Consider the following 21,400-nt stretch of genomic DNA (forward strand, 5'->3'; position numbering starts at 1 on the left):
CCAAGGGACTTTTGGCAACGTCTGGAGACATTTTTTGATTGTAAATAGGTAGATGCTTCTAAACAATTATCCTACAATGCTCAGCTCTCCAAAACAAAACAAAAAAAAATTATTCCTTATAAAATGTGCCAAGGTTAAGAAATTCTGCATAAGGATAATTATCAGCTGGCCTTAGTTTTTATTTACCTGGAACTTTTATTTCTTGTCTCCCATTTGGGACAAACTTAAGGATGAAAGTATGGCCGCACAAACCTTATAACAAGTTCAAACTGCTAATCAGGTCTGTGAAATATTTTAGTAGCATTGGGAGATGCACATTGTCCCCAATTTCCTACTCAGACTCTCATGTAAATGACACAGGAGGTGTGAACGCCCAACAAGGGCAGATTTCTCACTAGCTTTCAGATCACTAAATAGTCGAGATCACTGCCACAGAATCATTCACACCAGCACAATGGCACTCCTCCAAGAATGTATTTATTTACATGAAAACACCATTTTATACAAATAAAAAGACAAATCTTTAAAGAAGGGTCTGCCTGGGCATGCCTTCTCCTTTCCCTTATTTTGCCCCTCATTTCATCTTCTTTTGATATCATAAATAAAATGTTTTAGATTAGAAAAAGGAAATTGAGTTTGCTTCTCCCCCCCTGCTCACATTCCAATATTATTCTGACTAATGTCTATAGTCATCTTTCAAAGAAAAGTCTTGCCCAGGGTTATTTTATTTAATTTATTTATGTAATACAGTGTAGAAAGCTATCATGGCATAAGCAATGATTCTGTACAATCATCCTGCAGAAAAGTTTTTGGAGAATTCTTGGTAATTGGAGAACAGCAGAGCATCCCACCCCCCACCCATAAAAGTGCTTACAATGAACAGGGATTCTTTTTTTTTCTTTTTTTTATATCAAAGATCCAAAGATACATGGACAAAAAAAGTTCAAATTCTCAATGCCTAATGTGTGCGCATAAAACAGGCACAAAGAAATTAACGTGTATCCTCATAATTCCTATATCACAAATATAGCAGAAGCAGCAATCTGTACAGTAAAATGCAGTCGTGGAAAAAACTCTCTAAATCATTTGGAATACTTAAAAATGTTTACTTTGAAAATGCATAGTGATCAGGAAAAGAATACTTAGGCAAGAGAAGCAGCTAAACTCCCACGTTCACATGAAGCATCCCCCATCGATTTTTTTTAAAGCATATTTCAAGTAGGACTTAATTGGGTCACAAACCACAAGAATAATATACAACTGGCTAAGGGGCTATGTATGTGATAAATAATCAGGAGAGCATCTATTCATGCACTAGTTTGATACAGCTAAATTCTTTACAGTACACAAAACCCATTAATAATGTAGTGTAGAGACCAAAATGTAAAGAGAGAGAGAGAATACATTACTGATCTGTATATTAATTCAAGTTCAGGCATCTACTTGTGTTACAGCACAGCTGTCAAAGGCGATAATGAGCAAATAATAAAACAGAAGGGTTTGTTCCTTTCCACATTTTTCTATGAATGAACACCGATGGGTAGTGAAGCAATGGTTTTGCTGTCCAACTTCAGAGGCTGCTGTGGCGGTAGTCTAGTTCTGCATCTGCTCAAAGAACTTGTAAGTTGGATTCTCATATCCATTCTGTTGCATCTTGGAGAGGTGGCGCTCCTCTGGGGTCACAGCAGCATCAACCTGAGAAGCAAGTATGAGAATGGCATTAAAATAAATACATAAACAAATCGCTTAAAAATGCACACAGCACTGCTAAAGCTGTAAAAAGGTAAAGTGCACAGTACTCTTCTTTTACCATGATTTTCTCCTCTTTTGACATTACAGCAGAAAGCCTTTGCCTATGTGTTATGCAGATACTCCATACAACTACCACCAGGTGGCGCTGACATGTTTACACGTGGACTCAGGCCAGTATCAGGCCCAGTGGTTACTTTTGCTCCCTCAACCCAACACTAATAAGGCAAATTTATTGAGGTTGACTTTTTTTTTTTTTTTTTTTTTTTTTACTTCTTTCCTGTTGGTTACAATAGTACAAACAGCCATGCTGGAGGACTGTTTTACTTGAATGTGGGTGGTAAGCTATAAAAAAAAAAAATGCAAGAATATCACAGAGAGGGATCAGCAAAGCATGCTATTTGAATGACACTGTGTAGGAAAAAATTCCTCAACTTCCTGGACTGCCGTGTATCTTCCCATGCTTATTTTAATTTGTCCCTGGTTCCATCAAATTTTATATTTGTGAAAGTGTTAAAGAGAGATCTGAGAATCTTTAATGTTATATGCAAATCATAGGAGCATTTATTTAGCACAGGAAAAAAGGAAAAACATTAAGGACATGCTGCTGTAGATTAATATACTTGGGGTATGTGCATGTGTTTAAACTGAGCACTAGTGCTCTGCTTCTAAGAAGGTCAGCGGCTGTGAACGTTTATCTCCTTACTCTCAGTGCCTGGCAGGGTTGCACGAGGCAGTTACTCTCTGCAGATTGTGCAGGGCACTTACCCCTTTAACCAGGGGTGCTGCTGTTCTTATTTCTACTCTATTTGCTATAGCTCTCTCTCCCAGTCCACAGAGGAGAGGAGGTACTGCATTAATAATAGCTTATTTTAAACAACTTTCTGTTCTGTAAAACCACTGTAAGATAAAGAGTATGACACAAATAGATAATCAGGATGAAGAAACATCTTTTCCATAGAAAAGGAGCTTCCTCTGAAGGGGCATTTTCTATTCTGTGCATGATGGACCTGGGCTCCCACCACATCTCCAGGACCCTGCAGGCCTGTTTCCCATCACTGAGCCTTGCCAAGTGCCAAGTGACATTCAGCCTCTTCCCCAGCTTCTCCTCCCCCCACACCCCGGCGGCGACAGAACCAATAATTGTGGCATAAATCAGGTACCAACAGCTGTCCCACTGAACTCAATGAAGGCAAACTGCCAGAGGGCACATGGTGTCTCTTCAGGGATGGTGCTAGAACGGGTCATAAGCCATCCAGACTTAAAAGATGTGTCCATCTAATTGCCCCATCCCCCACTGCCTGCAGGCAACCATGTCTGACCCCACCTTGCCTCATTCTGTTCCCTGATTCTTGAGTTTCCATTTGTGGAAGACACAGCAGGGCTGCCGAGTTCTCCTCTCTCAGGCTTGGATGTTTCCACTTAGAACAGTACCACTGACAGGCACTAACCGAGAGCCAGCACTCAGAGGACTGCTCAAATGATGCCCAGCATCACTGTCCCAGGGGAGTCATTCACAGATGTTTTCCCCATCGATTCCTGCTTCCTTTGAAATCTGCACTGTTGTCAACAAATGAGGTCACCTGGCTTTAATTGGCAACAGTGTAATTAGCCATAGGCTTACAAGTTAAAATCCATCATTGAAGATTCGCACCAATAATTAGAGATTTCATTTCCTCTCCAAATCTGATCAACAGGGAACAGCCTGCCTGCAGCAGTGAGCCACTCAAACTTGGGCATCTTAAACTGAGATTTCGAAGAATGCCAGGGTTCAAAAAAAAAAAAAAAATCTTGCTTTGGATATAGGGACCAAACTGCTGTTTCTGAATTTACAAAAAAATGATGGGCTGCTTCACTGTTAAGAATATTATATTTTTATCTCCTCCAGGACACACATCATTCTCACCAACCATTTATATTCATCAAGTGCAGCAGAACACCTGGCAATTTCATCTTCCTATCTCCTCTTCAAACTCCAAGGCCAAACACTTAGGAGAGTCCAGCCAGAAATGCAAGGCTCAGAGGCTGGTGTGCAGTCCACACTTCCAGCCTTCCTGTCTCTTGGCCACGGTTCTACTTGCTAATCCTTGCACCCCTGGCTGCTGGGAAATTTTGCCATTTTGCCATTTCTGCCTCAGGTGGGTGAGCCCTCAGAGCTCAGAGGGCTCAGGAGCTTCAGAAAAAGGGATTAGCTTTACAAACGGCACCCAACAAGTTTGGGTTATATCTTTTTTTAAATCCCAAACCCCTTGAAAATGAGGAGCAAAAATCTGAGCACCCATGTTGATGGATAAACCTGGAATGGATAAACCCCTGCAGCAAGTCTCTTCTTCGTCACTGAAGTTGCAGCCTTGATGTGGGCTACCATGCAAGGGCCATTGCTTTACAACCCTGCACAACTGGGCCTCTGCATGAACACCTCTGTATCATTTCCCTCAAAGCTGAGCTGAGGCAGCTTGAGCTCCTGACGCTTGTTTTGGAAGGAGTGATTCAATACTGAAGCAAGGGGCAGAGTCTTCAAGGCAGGAGCATCTGCTACTTGCTGAGATGCAAACACACACTCGCATACCACTCTGAATACTCTCTCCTGACTCCTGGACTGGACAGCAGAAGCAACTCATCTGAAAGCTGCATGTGGTACTCTGTGCATCACGGTGTCTTTCTGAGACCTGGGGCTCCTGCCTAGCACCACAGCATGGCTTCAACTCCTGCAGGTATACACTGTAAGAGCAGAGCCTAGTCAGATCTGCTTTGCCCCAAATTAACTAACTTTGAGTAGAACTTTCTTTTCTTTTTCTTTTCGTGGTGCTGGGCTTGGAGATCAAGGCCTTGTGCATGCTGGACAAGAGCTTTACTGCTGAGCTACATGCTCAGCTCCTGAGTAGAACCTATGAATACTCCTTGGCTTATGTCCCCTTCCTAGAGCTTTCTCCCTGAACTTGATTCTTTGGAGCCATTTATTCCTTCACTCGACCCAGAGGAATTTATAGCTCAACCATTAGATGACAGAGACAAAATTCTGCTGGGGTCTCCTTAGTTGCAAGTTATCCTAGTGCACTGCTTGTGGTGTGTGTGCTGCAAGATGTAAACTTGGAGGAGGGGCAGTGAATACCACAGTGACAGTTTATTATGTTTAGCCACCAGCAGGATTGTGCAAGTGCATGTCCTTTACAAATGGCACGGAGTTAGGCAAAAGAGCAGAACCCTAGGCCCTAAAAGTTTCCCTTTTAGGCCACAGAGGTGGACAAGTAGAGGAGGGGAAGAGGACCACAGCACACATTCTAGTGACAGAGCCAACAACATTGAAGCGCTGGCCATAAGAAAAGGAAAGAACTTGCCATGGGTCAGCAGTGTGGTGATTCATTGTCCTCGCGCCCTCCCAGGCTGGTTTTCTGCTCCACTGTACACGGGTCCACTTTCTTGATTACAACACCTTTCTTAATTACAATCTCCTTTTAAGTAGCTGAGTTACACTTATTGCCAAGAGCAAGAAATTCTCAGGAAGGCTCAGGAGCTCCACGGGAGGCTCTTTGTGACCATTTTAAGGCTTCCTCCACCTGCCACTTTCTGTTTCTGCTCTTCAATGAAGCCACCTGTGCCTCGAGGGCCCACCCTCACTTTTCTGACCTTCGCTTCCTGCTTAACCTGATTACTTCCACGAACTGCTCTAGGACACCAATGTTAGTGGCCACCAGGTACCTCCCATCCTGGTCGGTCACCTTCTTGCCAGAGTCCTTTAAGGACATCTTGCATATGGCCATGATGTCACCAGTATGTCAGCACATTCCTCAGGAGAGAAGTCACATGCCACGACTCCATAAAAAGCTAAATAAGCAACTCTCCTTATTTAGGTCACTAAGGAGATGGCTGGAGTGTGGGGGGGTGGGGAGATTTCTGGTGTTGCCATCATCAGATCCGTGAAAGAAGATTCTTCTACACCCTACGAAAGAGATTTTGTGCCCTCATCTGGTTAAAGATGAAGACTCCTCCTAGAGGAGTGGTAGGAAGAGCTCCAACAGTAGATAGAACACAGGGTCAGTGCTTTGCAGGGCTGTTTACACAGGAGCAGGGTGGATCAATTGACCAGCACTGGGATTCTCAGAGAGGCGAGGGAAGCTCCAATATGGTGGGCACATCTGGAAAATGGCATAATAAGGGCCATCGTGTCACTGCTTGTGGCAAAAATACAGCACAGTTGCCTCCTTGTGAAAGCATAGCTAAAGGCTGATGGAATGCATCTCTGGCCTCCTGGTGAAGTCATCACTAAATCAGCACCAACTGCTTATTTTTAAAAAACAGAACTAACAACTGCTCATTTCCCACTGCTCACACCTCTTTACATTTCCCCCTAGATTCATCTCTGTGGTCTGCTGCAGGGTCTTCCAGTCTAAGAAGGAGGGTGGTCCCAGAGACCACAACTGCCCTCATGCTGGAGTGCGACAGCATTCTGCCTGGGGTGCTCACTGCTCCTTTTCTTTTTCTTGGTAAAGCAGGGCCACTCATTAAAGGTTATCCTGGGATGGAAATAAAGGCACCTCCATGCACAGTGGTCCCTCAGTAACTAACAGGGGGTTAGTTCTAGACCCAACTCCACAGATGCTCATGTCCCTTATACCAGGTGGTACAGTATTTGCATACCCCCCCCCCACCTCCAGTGTATCACTTCTTGATGACTTACAGTACCCAATACGATGCAGGCGCTAGGTGAAGAGTTGCGATACTCCATTTGCTTGGGGAAGAAATGACCATGTTTACTACATACAAAATAATTATTTTTTCTGCAAATGTTTTCCATCTGTGGTGGGTTGGACCTGTGGATATGGAGGGCCGACTGTCCTTGAGTGTGAGGAACCACCCAAGGGAGGCAGAGATACTTGCAGGAGGATCAGTCCCATCCAGTGCAGACTCTAGGGGACTCTCACCCACAGCACTCTGTCCCACAGGATGGTGCCACTGCGGGGTCCCAGCTCCTGGCATCCGAGTTGTCCCACCCCAGCCAGAGGACATGTTCCTGAAGGGAGGTGAGGGTGGCACCTCGGGTAAGTTCTAGTCCAGTGCTGCTGGCCAGGCAGAGAACACAGAGCAGCACAAAGGCAGAAACAGGCCGGGGAAAGGAAGGAGGGGCAGTTTCCTGGCTCCCAACACGTCCTTCTCTAAGGACAAAGGAGGTGAGAGGAAATAAAATGAACAGAAGGGAACGGGGCACTCAATCCAGACAGGTTTTAGTCAGTCTCAAGTCGAGTCTAAAAGGACCTTGCCTCTGGCTTAAAAATCAATTTCTTTTCAGAATCTGGGTCCAAGTATCAACTCCTCCTCTGACAATTCCAAGGAGACAGTTCTCGGCAGCTGACCCTGGCGGTGGGAAGGGTGCTTGTGAGGCAACTAGCTGGTGGAGAGAAGAGAGAGAGCATTTTTCTATTCGTAAGGTTTGCTTAGAGAGTGACCAAAAGGAAGAGTGGGAACACAGTGTTCCAGGCTCGTACCTGGCTCTCTGTCAGACGCAGGTCGGGACATTGAGGCTCTTTTAATACTCAGAATGTGAGCCTTGTCGTACTGGGGAATTCTTCCTTATGGGACTCAGGATGTGTCCTCTTAGACAAATGCATGAGTCTCACACCTCCAGGCAGGGGAGCCCTGATAGAGGCGCTGCCATTCTGCACAGCACCCCTGGGTTGTCTCGGACTGAACTGTGTTTGTCTTAAATCCACGTTAAAGTCCTAACACCCCCGCTGCCCCACACCAGGCTGTGTGGCTGTATTTGGACAGGACTTTAAAGAGATACTTAAGGATAAGTGGCATCCTCAGGGTGGGTCCTCATCCAGCATAACTGATGTCCATACAAGAAAGGGGAGAGGGACCTGGGAAGAGTGTGAAGTTGCATGGAGAAGTGGCCATCTTTAAGCCAAGGAGAGAAGTCCCCGGAAGAAAACCCCCCACCCACACAGGATCTCCTGCCTCTTGTTGTTTACAGTGTTCCTGCCCTGGACTGTGGATCACTCCGTTCCCTCCCTCCGGCTGCCTGCTCTTTCCTGGGTTTCATTCATTACACCGCTCTTTAATGCAGCAGAGAAACAGGACTGAAACCAATCGCATCAGCAGCTCCTGTGACCCAGTTGTCTGTGGAGTCTACAAGTGCCCCCAACCCCCCAAGTGAGATTTCTGACTTTCTTACAAATTTACTTTATTTAAACTGTCCTTGCCCTCCTCCAGAGAGCAGTTTGGAGCACAGTTTCTTGGAGTTAGTGAGAGATGTTTCACTGGCTGGGAATCTCTGGACTTTGACCTTGATCCTAATTAAGTTTCACATTGTGTGGATACTTCTAAGGCCAAGATGAGAAGATTAATTTGATCACTGAGATCTCTTTTAGCTCTAAAAAAAAATCTCAAATATGTATTAATTCACCCTAACAAGTTACGCAAACTATGAGATTTTAATTTTTTTTTCTCACCAAAGCTGCATTTTAAATGCATAAAAGAACTGATTTGTAAATCTCTCTTTCTCTCCCTCTCTCTCTCCTGTATGGAATCATATTTGAACATTGTAGCCATTCTATTTCCTTGATGTATCCCATGCCTTCTGTTTGTGTACTCCTGTTAGTCAGATTGGCCTTTGGGGAGGAAGATTACAAAAGCATAATCATGTAGTAATTGCGATGATCACCGGTCTGTCTTCTCACCACACCCAGGGCTATTGTATTATCATCCTGAAACTAGGGGTTTTCAGGTGGAAGTGCAGAGTAATAAGGGGAACAGCATCCTAAGTCACAATTATACACTTTGGACTTGGTACAAAACGTGATTCCCTGCAGAATTTATTTTTATATTTATTTTTCAGTTGTAGTTGGATACAATACCTTTATTTTTGTTTATTTATTTTCATGTGGTACTGAGGATTGAACCCAGGGCCTCACATGTGCTAGGCAAACACTCTATCGCTGAGCCACAACCCCAGCCCTCCCTGCAGAATTTTAAAGATAAGGATCATTACTGAAAATTAGTAACCTTTATCTTTACCAGGTTTTATTTAGAGACCAGATTATTTAAAGGGAAAAAAATTAGGAATAAGTGTGTTTAGTAATCTTTTTAAAAAGCAACCGTCTATTTATTTTCCTTTTCATAACTTCTGATACTATTTTTGTTGTCTGCTTGTTTGTTTTAAAAAAGGCTTAAGTGTAATCATGGTTTTTTAAGCCAGGCATTATTATTAGTGTTATTTTGGTAATTCTGTTTGTTTTGTTTTTTGGTACCAGGGATTGAACCCAGGGGTGCTTAACCATTGAGCTACATCCCAGCCCTTTTTTGTTTGTTTGTTTTGAGACAGGGTCTCACTAAGGTGCTTAGGGTCTCCCCAAGTTGCTGAGGTTGGCCTTAAACTTGCAATTGTTCTGCCTCAGCCTCCTGAGTTTCTGGGATTAGAGGCATTCACCACTGCACCTGGTAATTTTGATAAAAATCATAATATTCAGCATAATATTCACAGTATGGTGGAATGAATAAAAACCAGCAAGAGACGAATAGCTGGGATCTGAGCACCATGGAGGAACACTTGATCCTTAGACCAATGCTCAGGTCTTCCTTAATTTCTGCTAGCAAACATGCCTCCACGTTTACCTACCTCCACCACGCCATGATGGATGGATGTGTACTGCTTCTTCTTCAGCATCACCAAGGTGATGACAATCACTGTCGCTATGACAACACCGCCCACCATGAGTCCAATGATTGCACCTTTGTTTGAGCCCACATCTTCGGCAAAGAACACCTTGAAAAAAAAAAACAAGAGAAAAGATTGTAATTGAGAGAGACGCTGGTGGTGGTCTGTGGAAAGTTCTTGTATATCCTCTGTCCTCACTGAATCTTACACTCTGAGTTGGCTGGTCACTAAGAATGATAATCCTATTTTACAGAGTGATGAACAACATGTGGCTTCTCCAGGTGCAGGGAAGTCTACTTTCCCCCCATATGTCAAACAGAAGTCTGCAGGGACCTGACACCTTGTGTGACAGGCGAACTCTTGGCAAGTGACGGGCTGGCAGCTCTAGGACCTATCTCAGCCATGAAGGCACTCAAGGAGATTAAGAAGGGAGGCCAGGCGTAAGAAACAGCAAGTTTAAACTGGAATTCCGGATGTGTGACTCTGAGTGACCCTGCCTTAGGTACTTTCCAAACCCACAGATGTCCTCATTTCTTTAGAGGAACGTGTTTAATACTTAGCAATAAGCAACACGAAACAGAAGAACACATCACATCACCTACTTCCAGTTACACGGATTCAGTAAGATTCTAATTAACCTTGAGAAGCAAACTGCATGTTAAAAGCATAATGTTATTTCAAAGGGAAGAAGTAGTAGGCCAAGAGGCTCTTAACAGTCACACATAGCTCATGCTCTCGGTGTTGTCTACAGAGGCCAAAATTAAAAATGTTGCTTTATCCTTTTGTTTATTTGGATAAAACAAAAAAGAATTTGGAGAACATTGTAAAGAAGAAATAATATTCAGTATGAAAAATTTATTGCACCACATTTCTTCAGATTGTATACAAAAGCAAGTCATTACTTTTCAATGTTATCTATTTAAAAACAAAAGTACACTGCCCCTTTTGTCATTTTGTTATATAAGGAGTCTTATGCTGGACCATAAAAAGAAAAACTATTGCTAAACATATAACTCATTTGTTAAGGAAATTAGTGAAAACAGTGGCTTAGATAATTCTTTCAATAAAACCTCAGAGACAGTCAAATGACAGATTTTCATTGCTAAAACTATTACTGTAGCAATCTACAACAGTCACACAAACCACAGCACATAAAGCAAATTTCTAGAAGGATGTTATGCATGGTGTCTCTCCAACCAAATTAAAATTGTTCATACTCAGTCCCTTTTCTAAACAAATATGCTAGATCAACATATTTATTAAAGGAAGTCATTAATTAGCTAATGATACTAATGTGAGGTAATCAGAAATAAATATGAGTCTGGACATACCCCTATGTCTTTAAGAAAATACTGTAATTTTGTAATATTCATTGCACTAATTATAGTACATTATCTTATCAACTAGTTCAGTAGAGGGAGCTGATTTCCCTAATTGCTGCCACCACCATTAGTCACTGTCGCATTACAGGACTTAGTGTAATTACTGAAAAGGGCTTATATGACACAGGCTCCGGAAAATGTGAATCTGCACATTCATCTTCAGCTTTCTGTCCCATCGGCTCTCAATTCTTCAGCAGTTCCCTCATTTTTTTGTTTGAAACTCTTTCAGCATCAGCCAGATCAAAAGCACTTCTGATTTCCCAATAACTGAACTTGCAAGTGAAAGCCATGCTTCAAAGGGTAAATGTCTTTTGACAAAACAGATAATGAGAGTGAAAATGCAAATCCAAATCCCAAGTCAGTTTTGGATTTGCTACAGTAATTTGGAGGGAAGGGAAAAGGCATAAACAATAAAAACATTTCTTCTGGAGATTAGTACTAGGGTTTATAAACTTCATGGATATTGGAAAGATATTTGCCACCTGAAAAGGCACGCACGTTCTCGTGCGCGCGCGCATACACACACACACACACACACACACACACACACAAATGACTGAAAGTATTTCTCAAGTATTATTACTGAATGCGTGATAAACTGTCTTTTTATTAATTTAATCCCTCACTGTGCTTATTGCTAACATAGAAGGAGCCTTAACATAATCCAGGATATAGTATCTGAATTTGGTGAAGATTTTATATAACTATTTGAACTGTCTGCCTGCAAAGAGATGTTTCCTTATTGTATTTATTCCAATTCTAACAAGAGAAAGGAAAGAAATCCATTTTGTCTGAAAAGGAAGCTGCCTGTGTCTTTGTCCAAACCTTCTGATGAATGACACTGCTGGGAAGATTGGGGATGGTAATCCTCTCTCACTTCCACCCACATCTGCATGGTTTCTTCCCTTGTAAGAGAACTAAAATGCTGGGAAGAGGTGAAGGGAATTGGAGGGAAGGGCAGATAGAAACGTGAAAGGCCTTAGGTTTGATCCTTAGCACCACATAAAAATAAATAAATAAAATAAAGGTATGTGTGCAACTACAAATAAAAAATAAAATATTTTAAAAAATCTATTACAGGTTGAGAATCCCCTGTCCAAAATGTTTGGGACCAGGAGTGTATCAAATTCTGGAGTTTGGAATATTTGCATATACATAACGAGAAATCTTGGGGATGGGACCTGATCCTAAACCCAAAGTTCATTTATGTTTCATATACACCTGAGGGCAATTTTATATAATGTTTTAATGATTTAGCGCATGAAACAAAATCTCATGGTATAAAATTTTGCACTTGGGGCATCATGTCAGTGTATTCAAAAAGTATTGTGTTTTGGAGCATTTCGGATTTTCAGATTAGAGGCGATCAACCTGTATAAATCTATTTCCCTAGAGAATAGTGTGCAAGCTAATTAACGTGACTGTTATAATGAAATTAATTCTACTTTAAACCCTGCAGGGGTTTAGCTGCCTTCTAGATGGAGCTATAACAGAGCCCCCTTTACGTTTCCTGAGGATCCTACAGGCAAGCATCTCATTGTTGTTTTTATCTTTTACTTCATTCGATTCCTCACACAGAATGAGCAAGACATAACAGGTCCTTTGGTAAGATAAACAATAGATGGAAGAGGTGAATAATCTGGCATACCAATTTTTGGTGACGAACTTCAAATCCTGAGTCGTGTCGGAACTCCGCGTCCATCTTCACTTCAGAGATCTCTTCTGTCTTGATATTTGTCAGCCCAGAACCTGTATCATGCCATGATGAAAATAGGCAGGACCATCCATGAGTTTTGACTATAAACAGTAACTTTATGAGAACAAAGGCTACCCAAAACTTCTTTCTAGGATTGAGGTTAGAGGAAAGTAATTAAGGACTTTCTTCAAGGAACATGACATCCTGTATTTAAATGGTTAATCGCTGCCTATTTTAAACAAAAAGAAATTAAAGATCGAAGAAGTCTGAAACACATGTGATAGTTTCAAAAGGATGTGGGGAGAGGACAAAAGATAAATGCTGGTTGGGAGGTTGGCAAGCATTTGTTGCTAGAAAATGTCGGTTTAGGGACTTATTGTCTCGCCTATTAATGTGCCTTTTTCTAAGTGCTGTCATTTCTTCAGAAAAAAAAAAGAGCATTAATTACCTGGTAGAACAGAACTGTTACTTTGAGGCTTTGTTCTAATTACAAATAAATTATGTTCACGTATCTATGCAGTGAAGCATTGTAAAATTATATAATTTATTTAGTTGAGCATTCTAGTTGTGTGTGTGTGTGTGTGTGTGTGTGTGTGTGTGTATGGTTCTTCTGCTGAGTATAGAGCTTCAGTACATAATATTCTTCCTTCTCTACAGATTGCTATATGATCCTTACACCAATTGTTACAATGAATTTCATTATTCAAATAATAATTAGAGGTTTAAAAACAAAATGCAAAGGTATTTTAGAAACAAAAATGAAAACACGAAGGATCAGTGTCAGTTCCCATGTTGGAACATTTAAATATCAAAAATTCAAATTTTAGGATGAAAAGGGCTTTTAAAAATAATTTTCTCTACGGTGTTTCAATCCAGGGGTAGGTTCTCAGCTCCAGCTTGGACACAGGGAATATATCAGATAGTTCTGTCTACTAGAATGGCCTTCTTACATTAAGCTGACACCATTTTCCCTGGGGCCTGCAGCCCGGGTCACCACAGCAAGCTGGTGCCCTGCCTTCCACACGATGGCCTTCATGAGGCCTATCAGACTCCAGGGAGAGGCAACATGTCATGCTGGTTCGTCCCCTTCTTAGCTCCATATCCTGAATTCCTTCAGCTCCTCTGGGAAATAATTCCTTGCTCTTGGCCTAATTGCCCTTCCAGTCTTACTAAGAGGTGCTGTGGAACTTGTCACACACCTGCCAACACTGAAAAGCACCAGGCCTATAGCATAGAATGTGTGGCTACAGAAAGGCAGCGTGATTTGACAAAGCCCAGGGAACCCATGCTGCGTGTGACATGTACCTGTTTTCTTGTCCAACTGCCTAAAAAGCAGCTGTTTCGTAACCCATCCCAAAAGAGACCCGCCAACAATGTCAGTCTACACATGGCGTGTAGATGGTGGCGCTACTTTCTCTCCTTTCTTCTTTTCAGAACTGTTCTCCTCTTCCTAACTTCCTCTTCTCCAGAATTCCACAAAGACCATGGGCAGAGGTTCTAGTTCACCTTCAAGTTCTTGCTCTGGGGTGGGTTTGTCTGGGTCATGAGGAGTTGAATTTGGCAAGGGAGATGCAGTAGTTTTAAAACACACTCAAGAATTTGTTGATACTGCTCTTTTCAAGAGGAGGAATTGAATACCCACACCCTGTGTGTGGACTGGACATAGTGACTTGTTTCTACATTAACAAAATATGGGAGAAGTGATAGTGTATGATTTCAGAGACTAGGTCATAAAAAGCAATGACGTTTCCTTTCTCGATCGATCACCTGGTGTGGGAGAAGCCAGGTGCCATGTAATGATGCCCAAGAAGTCTTATAGTCCTGGGAAGGTTGTTCGTGTCAATAGCAATGTGAAAGAGGCCTTGGAAAGAGACCTACTATCCCTGGTCAAGCCTTCAGAGAACCTCAGCTCTGGCAATGTCTTCGGTATTGGACCCTGAACTGAAATCATGCAGCTAAACCACCCCACAATCCTGGCTGTTAAAAACTAATAAACTAAACACTTGCTCTTTTAAGTTGCTAAACTCTGGAGCTATTTGTTATATAGCAACAGCTAACTAATACAAGTGGCTAACACTTTCTTTTCTCATCTTGCTCTATCTTGGGCCTCAGTTTCCTTTTAAAGATCATTCTTGTTAATAGAGACATAAAGGGCATAAGCAAAGCACAAGATTTCCCTTTCTCTCTCATCTCTTTAACTGTAGTCCTCTAATTGACCTAGTTCGCCAGTCCCCACCCTGAGAACCGCAGAGCTCTCTGTTCTTTTTTTCTTAAAGTCATTAGCAATATTTATAAGTTTCAACTCTTTCTGTCTTCTAACCTCCTGATACTGATTTTTATAGAGGGCGATACTACTACTCTTTTCTCATTGGTGCATTGGTGGTACGTTTTTAATCTTCCTAGGAGGAGCTTTAAAATCTGAGATCCTTCCTTCTGTAACAATAGGGACATCTTTGGAACTCATCCTTTTTCTGTTATCAGGATCTGGAGATATAATAATTAAGATTATGCTTTCAAGATCATTTTTGTTGTTTTTTTTGGTGGGGGAGGGCGTGGATCTGGGGATTTACCCTGGAGCCTCATACATGCTAGGAAAGTGTTCTACCTCTGGTCTACATCTCCAGCCCCGTTTCTAAGATTTTAAAGATAACCCTCTTGAATAGTCTTCCCTTTTAGATTTGGAGTCAATTATACTAAAAAAAAAAAAAAAATCTAAAGAATAAGTTCTCCAATTCAAAATTATGTTAAGTCCACGCTATTTCTGAAGTAAGAATACTTCTGGTAATCAAAAAAAAATGAAATTCATTTAACAAGTCAGTATGACTGATAATGAACGTTTATAGGTCATTAGTTGGAAAGATTTTCAGCGAAAGAGCTCTTGCTAGGTCATTTTCATTTATCAGGTCTGATCATTTTCTGAAGACTTTCTTTACACCCAACAAATTTCACCAAAGAATTAGCCAGACCTGGTGGTGCACACTTGTACAATCCCAGTGACTCAAGAGGCTGAGTCAGGAGGATTACAGTTCAAGGATAGCCTCAGCAACTTAGTGAAGCCCTAAGCAACAGAGGGAGACTTTGTCTCAAAATAAAATATAAAGTACTGGGGATGTGGCTCAGTGGTTAAGTACCTCTGGGTTCAATCCTTGGTATAAAAGAAAAAGAAAAATTACGAAGTTTGGAAACACAGGAAAACATCAAGAATAGGCAGACACTGCATGCACTGGGCAGTTTTAAACAAACGGCAGGGGCCTGTGTTCACAGGAGTGCAAGAGGCCTCTTCTGGGTTGGGCTGATGCATTCCTGGTGCCATCAGTGCTCCATCTAAGTCAGGAGAGGGAAGGACCTGATGTGCACTGGGGGCAGTGTGGGTTCCTTGATTAGGACGGAGAAGGATGATAATCCACCATAAAGCTCAGGGGATCTCTCCACCCCACATGGAGAGCCTGCCGATGCATTTTTCTTATAACTTGTCCTTTAAAGTCAATTTTTCTCTGGAAATAAGCCAGAAGGGAGTAGCAGCCAGCCTAGAAATTATACTGTTATTATTGTGGCCCCCGTGTGACTCTTCCTGCTAGAAGTTTCAGCCTTCTGGTTTGTCAGGTATGAAAATCAAGGAGAAGGCACTTTCCTCCTCATGACTGTAGAGCCCTAGATGGGAGAAACCCAACACCCTTGGGCTCGCTTGTTTCTGAGCCTAACAGTGATGACTCAGAAATAGTGACTCAGGGTAATTGGGAAGGGTTTGAAGTCTGAAGATATAATTGGGTACCTCAGATTCAAGTGTGTGGCCTCACCACATGATGATGAAGAACCAAAATGAACTGAGGAAATCAGTCTAAATGCTCAACAGACTCATTACCAACACAAAAATCTGGGGTCTCTACATGACCTAACAGATATCCAGAAAACAATGGTGTTCATCAACACGCTGTAACCAGAACCTTCCTCCGGTCACATCTGAACATTCTTTCTCATCATCTCTGCTCTCTGGTTGGGCATAACAAGTCTTACACGGTGTCAACAAGGAAGCCTGGCCTAGGACGTTCTCTCATCTGTATGGAACGGTCCTCCCTGTCAATCCGTGAGCTTCGCGGGTTTCACAACCTCTCTGGAAGCTCATCTCCAGCAAGTCCCCCAGTTACCACACCCTTGGGTTAGTCTCTATCTGTTCACATCACACCATGTCCTTGCTGGCCCTGAGGTAGCTTTGTGTTTCTCTGCCTTCCAGATTCCATGATGTCTTTCTAAATATGTAAAGTGGGTTCCTGCCTTCATTCCTCAAGCTCCTGAAAGAAGGGACCTTATCCTTTTAATTTCTTTTAACTCTCCACAGCATGTCATGCAGGGATCCCTGTGAAATATCAAAATACTCTTACTGGCACAACAGAGATCTTTGGATGGCTTTCTCTCACTTACATGAGATCATGAGCTAGTGTCTAAAAACAGATTCGTTATTTGCTAGTGTACGGGAAATGTCCTTTTCATGTCAGACTTTAAAAACATTCCGTGTTGTGTCACCCCTATGCCAACAGGAACACACAGGCCTGGCTGGCACAATTCAGAAAACGGGCTGAGTGAGTGCTTCTGCACATCTTACGTTTGCATATGGAAAACGTGTCTCCTTTTAGAAATAAAAGGAGAAGCCCATGAAGAAATGCCCCAAGGCCAAGGGCCCACCTGAGCTGGGTTTGGCTGCAGTTAGAATTGAACTGACCCTCCGTTTTGAGTCTCACCAACCGGCGGAGCAAAATGGGAATGTCAACTTGTGGCTCCTTGAAATTCACTTACGTGACACTGACAATAAGGAGGACATTAGGACAGCCGAGATTGTCTCTGACTTACGATAATTTAAGTTCCCTTAAAAGCCCTTCAGACAAGATTCATAAAATCAATGAGATCAGCTGTCAGGACGTGTCACTCTGCTGTCTCTGCTGCCACTCTGCATCACAGCGTGAGAGCAGGAAGACGCCACAAGAAGGGCTCTCAGGAGTCTTCCTGCGTGACTGTGCTGGAGGCAGTCAGGGCTCAAGCATATACTAGCAGCGAGAGAGACAGGGCCTACTTCTGGCCCTGCTGCTCTTTCATTAGAGAGCAAAGGTGGACCTCTGTATGTTGATGATTTAAATTTTTTTTTTTTTTTTTTTTGTACTGAGGGTTGAACCCAGGGGTGTTTTTACCACTGAGCTACATTCCCAGTTCTTTAAAAATATATATATATATATATATATATATATATATATATATATATATATATTTTTTTTTTTTTACTTGGAGAGGGTCTCACTGAGTTGCCCAGGGTGGCCTTGAACTTGTGAACTCCTGCCTCAGCCTCCCTTGGGGGTTACAGGTGTGCACCACCACACCCAGCCATATGTTGATGTCTTCAAGGCAGGTTAATCTCCTGTTCCTTGACTACTGCATGGGACTTTATGAGGGTAAAAAAGAAAGAAAATATGGAAAAACAGGTGCTATTGGCAGTAATATTTCCCCAGAATATACACATTTTTCAATTCAATAATTTCCCTTCTTTCAGATTTTCTGAACACATGGGTCCTACCCACTGGATGAGGCTATGTATGGCATAGATACCAGGCATGCATGTGTCTCTTGTAGTGTGATGTTATGCTTAAAACCAAGTTTGCAACCATAGGATAAATGGAGAACAGAGGGTGAAGAGTGCATTTCTTTTTAATGTTTGGGATAAAAAAAAATAATTGTCTATTTTGTTATTAATGACATTTTTAGATAAAAAATAAAAAGGGCTTATTTGCAAAATTTTGCATATACATCTGTTGTGTTATTTTAGCCACTCATTGGGAGTAAGTATATACAACCCACAAAAGAGAAAAAGTATTTCTGGCTCTGGAGATACACCAATTCTGGTATTTTCAGAAAGTCCTGCCTACTTTAGTAACTAACTGAAGCTTGAGCCCAGTTTAGTTGGAAAAGGACCCATGTGGAGACCAAAGGAGAAAGGAAAGCCAGGCTTATTGCAGGAACCAAGTAGGTCACCACCAGACTGTCTGCACCTTTGTGGGCTTCCATTTTTGAGGACAGGTTCTACATAATCCTCTTCATTAAAAAAAAAAAAAGAAAGAAAGAAAGAAAGAAAGAAAGAAAGAAAGAAAGAAAGAAAGAAAGAAAAGAAAAAGAAAAAAAAACCCAAAATTTGAGAAGGGCTTTTTTTTTTTTTTTAGTCTCAAAAGGGATAGCTCAGGAACAAAAACTAGACATGATGACTTAAATAGAAACTTGGAAAATGAAGCGTGAGGAGAGTTTTATGAAGTTTGGTTTTAAGGTCATTTCAGATTCTATACGGCAATGTGTGCAACTTATGGGGCTGATCATGGAGAAAGAGGACCTGTTTTGCTCAAGCAGAAGTTGCTGAGAGGCAGGAGGAAGGCGGGTCAGATACCTGGTCGAGTGGTCAGTCCTCGGTCGGCAGCGGGGCGGGCATCGACAGGCTCAACTGGGCGCAGGAAGCAAGAGACACAGAAAGCAAACAAGACAAATCGAGATGGTGAGTTTTGGCTCCTGAACGCACAGCAGGGAAAAGCATGTGCAATAAACAAGTTATTAAAAAGAAGCAGCTGGAAAAGAATCTCAGTGAGCCAATCATGAGCCTCTCGGAACAGGAGGGGCGCCACTTCCAAAGCCTTATCGCCATTGACACATCAACCCAGTCTCCTTAGTTTCCTCAAAAGCACTCGCCAGGGCACAAAGCAACATCAAAGAAGAGGGAGGGTGGGTTTTCCTCTGAGCCAGTTTAGCGACAGTTTCTTGGCTTTTAATTAGAAATAAAAATAGATTACAGCCCACCCCCACAGAAAACCTTAAATATACCTCCTTTTACAACTGTCCAATCTTATCTTCTTCTACAGTTAATTAACTACAAAAGGCCTCTGTTAAATCTCTAGAGAAAATGCAAATATGAATTTATTAGGAGAACAAAGTCTCACCATATAATCTGTCAGTTAGTGAATTGAATTTGTCCTTCATTTGAGGGTAGAAGGGGTTTATAAAACCACAGATTCTTTTACTCTCTTCTTTTTAAAAGGCTGGTTTCCATCGGAGAGATGATATTCCACTGAACTGTGTGAAGTGAGACTATTTCCTTTTACATTTGTTGACATTCACAATTATTCCTTTGTGTGTGTTCTGGGTCTGACCCAAAGAAAACAGTGTGAGCGGCACAATAGTGCCCACCCTTGCTCACCATCATCTGGCATTTCCAAATGCTTCTCATTGTCAGAAAATGCTTCCTTGAGCTTACACTGGTCTTTGAAGAAACAAGGAAGGGAGAGAGAAATAAAGCTTTCAGGATTAACAAATGGTCAAAGGGCAAATGAAGCCAAGGGCAGAGAAAAAATTGCTCCGGTAGGGTTTGGCACATACAGAGGGAAGATGGTGAGAGAACTGAACACGGGGTGGAGGGAACACAAGCTGTGCTTGATGGGATGGCTCTGGAGCGGCAATTTCAACTGCGCAGCTCACTGATGCTGATATTCCAAGCATTTACAGGGGAGATCATGAACCCCAATCAATTGTGAATGTCACATGTCCGCAGGAATGGTGAGGAAAGAAAGTAGAAGCAAGCTAAGTATTCAAAATATGAGAAAATCTTGTTTCTGAGATGACAGAGACATTTGGATACATCCAAAGAGGAGATGACTTGTCCTTTCTGGTGATTTAAACCCAGACCCAGCATTTATATATCATCCCCCACGACCTTGGGTAAGTAGTCACTTCTGAGGTGGTTTTTCCACATGGAAAATAGAAATGATAACATCTCACCTCCAATTGTAATAAGGCACAAACAACTTTAAGAGTCTGTTCCAGAGACTCCAAAGTACTAAAAAACTGCATTTATTAAAGTCCCTATTATTAAATATTCTATAATGACTTGCTGTGTGGATGACAGTTCTCTGGCACTTTTTTTCTTGCACTAGAATTAGACACACTTCCTTCTGCAACTCGAAAATGTATTTCAACAATGCAGTCTCATTTCTCTGTTTCATTCCCCCCCACCATGTGTAAAATCATGCACATGTGACTTTATTCCTCCTTATAAAATGAAGTTGATGGAAGGATTATTGTACTTTGTGAGAATTTCCTAATGACCAGGGGCCCAAATGGTGCTTCACTTGCAGTTAAGAACACCAAACCCCACTCACAGGAGCAAAATACCCAACTTGGAGTGGTGGCGGTCACAGACATGAACTCTCATTTGATGAGAAAACGTGTATCTGACCTAGCGGGAAGCCATTACATTTGTGTTTTAACTGTAGGATGAAGAGCTGGTGGCCTTCCGGGCCATGGCTATGCCACCACTTCTATCTTTGTGATCTTGGACAAATTACATTCTTAATGAACCTTTTGTCACAAGCAGATGGGGGTTCTCAGGACACACCTCTGTGGAAGAAACTTACAAATAATAAAGCACGAGTCCATATGATCACTTAATATTGGAAAGTATCAAACATGCATAGGAAAATGTCTAAAAGAAGGAATGATTTCATTCCTTCTATCTGGGTGAGATTACTCCTATAAACTTCCCTCTACTTCCAAAAAGTAGAAAATATTTTATAATGTCAGAAAAGACTGCATTATCACAGGCTTCTTATCTATTCATTCATCTTAGGGCACATTGTTTGGGCCATGTGGGGATTCATCTGGAGACAGGACAAAGATAAAGTCTCTTTAATAAGATCTTGGTTCCATTAAAAAAAAAAAAAAAAGCAAACTACTATGTCCCAGCCACTCTGCCAAGAGCTTCTCATGCTGTTTCACTTAGAGCACACATATTACCTTTGAGCTGGGAATGAATATCATCCTTGTTTTACAGATGAAGTGACATCTAGGGAGGATTAAGTCACTCGCCCACAATCACACAGCAGAGCTGGACTTGAAGCTCAG

At 41.9% G+C, this 21,400-nt stretch overlaps 1 protein-coding gene across 6 annotated transcripts in view; it reads right to left on the bottom strand.

The window, feature by feature from the left end:
- Positions 1-460: 460 nt before the first annotated feature.
- App (amyloid beta precursor protein) overlaps positions 461-21,400 on the bottom strand; it is a 240,611-nt gene continuing 219,671 nt past the window's right edge. For 3 of the 6 annotated variants that reach the window (XM_026396150.2, XM_026396148.2, XM_026396146.2), the window contains 4 exons: positions 18,900-18,953; positions 12,434-12,534; positions 9,365-9,511; positions 461-1,695 (listed from right to left, as the gene is read on the bottom strand). In XM_026396150.2, the coding sequence (XP_026251935.1) occupies positions 1,594-1,695; positions 9,365-9,511; positions 12,434-12,534; positions 18,900-18,953 (404 nt within the window). In that variant the 3' untranslated portion in view covers positions 461-1,593. The remainder of the gene's footprint in view (positions 1,696-9,364; positions 9,512-12,433; positions 12,535-18,899; positions 18,954-21,400) is intronic. The other 3 variants (XM_026396151.2, XM_026396149.2, XM_026396147.2) reach the window with 1 other exon arrangement.

Source organism: Urocitellus parryii, chromosome 2, assembly GCF_045843805.1.
Source record: "Urocitellus parryii isolate mUroPar1 chromosome 2, mUroPar1.hap1, whole genome shotgun sequence".
NCBI classification, from domain to species: Eukaryota; Metazoa; Chordata; class Mammalia; order Rodentia; family Sciuridae; genus Urocitellus; species Urocitellus parryii.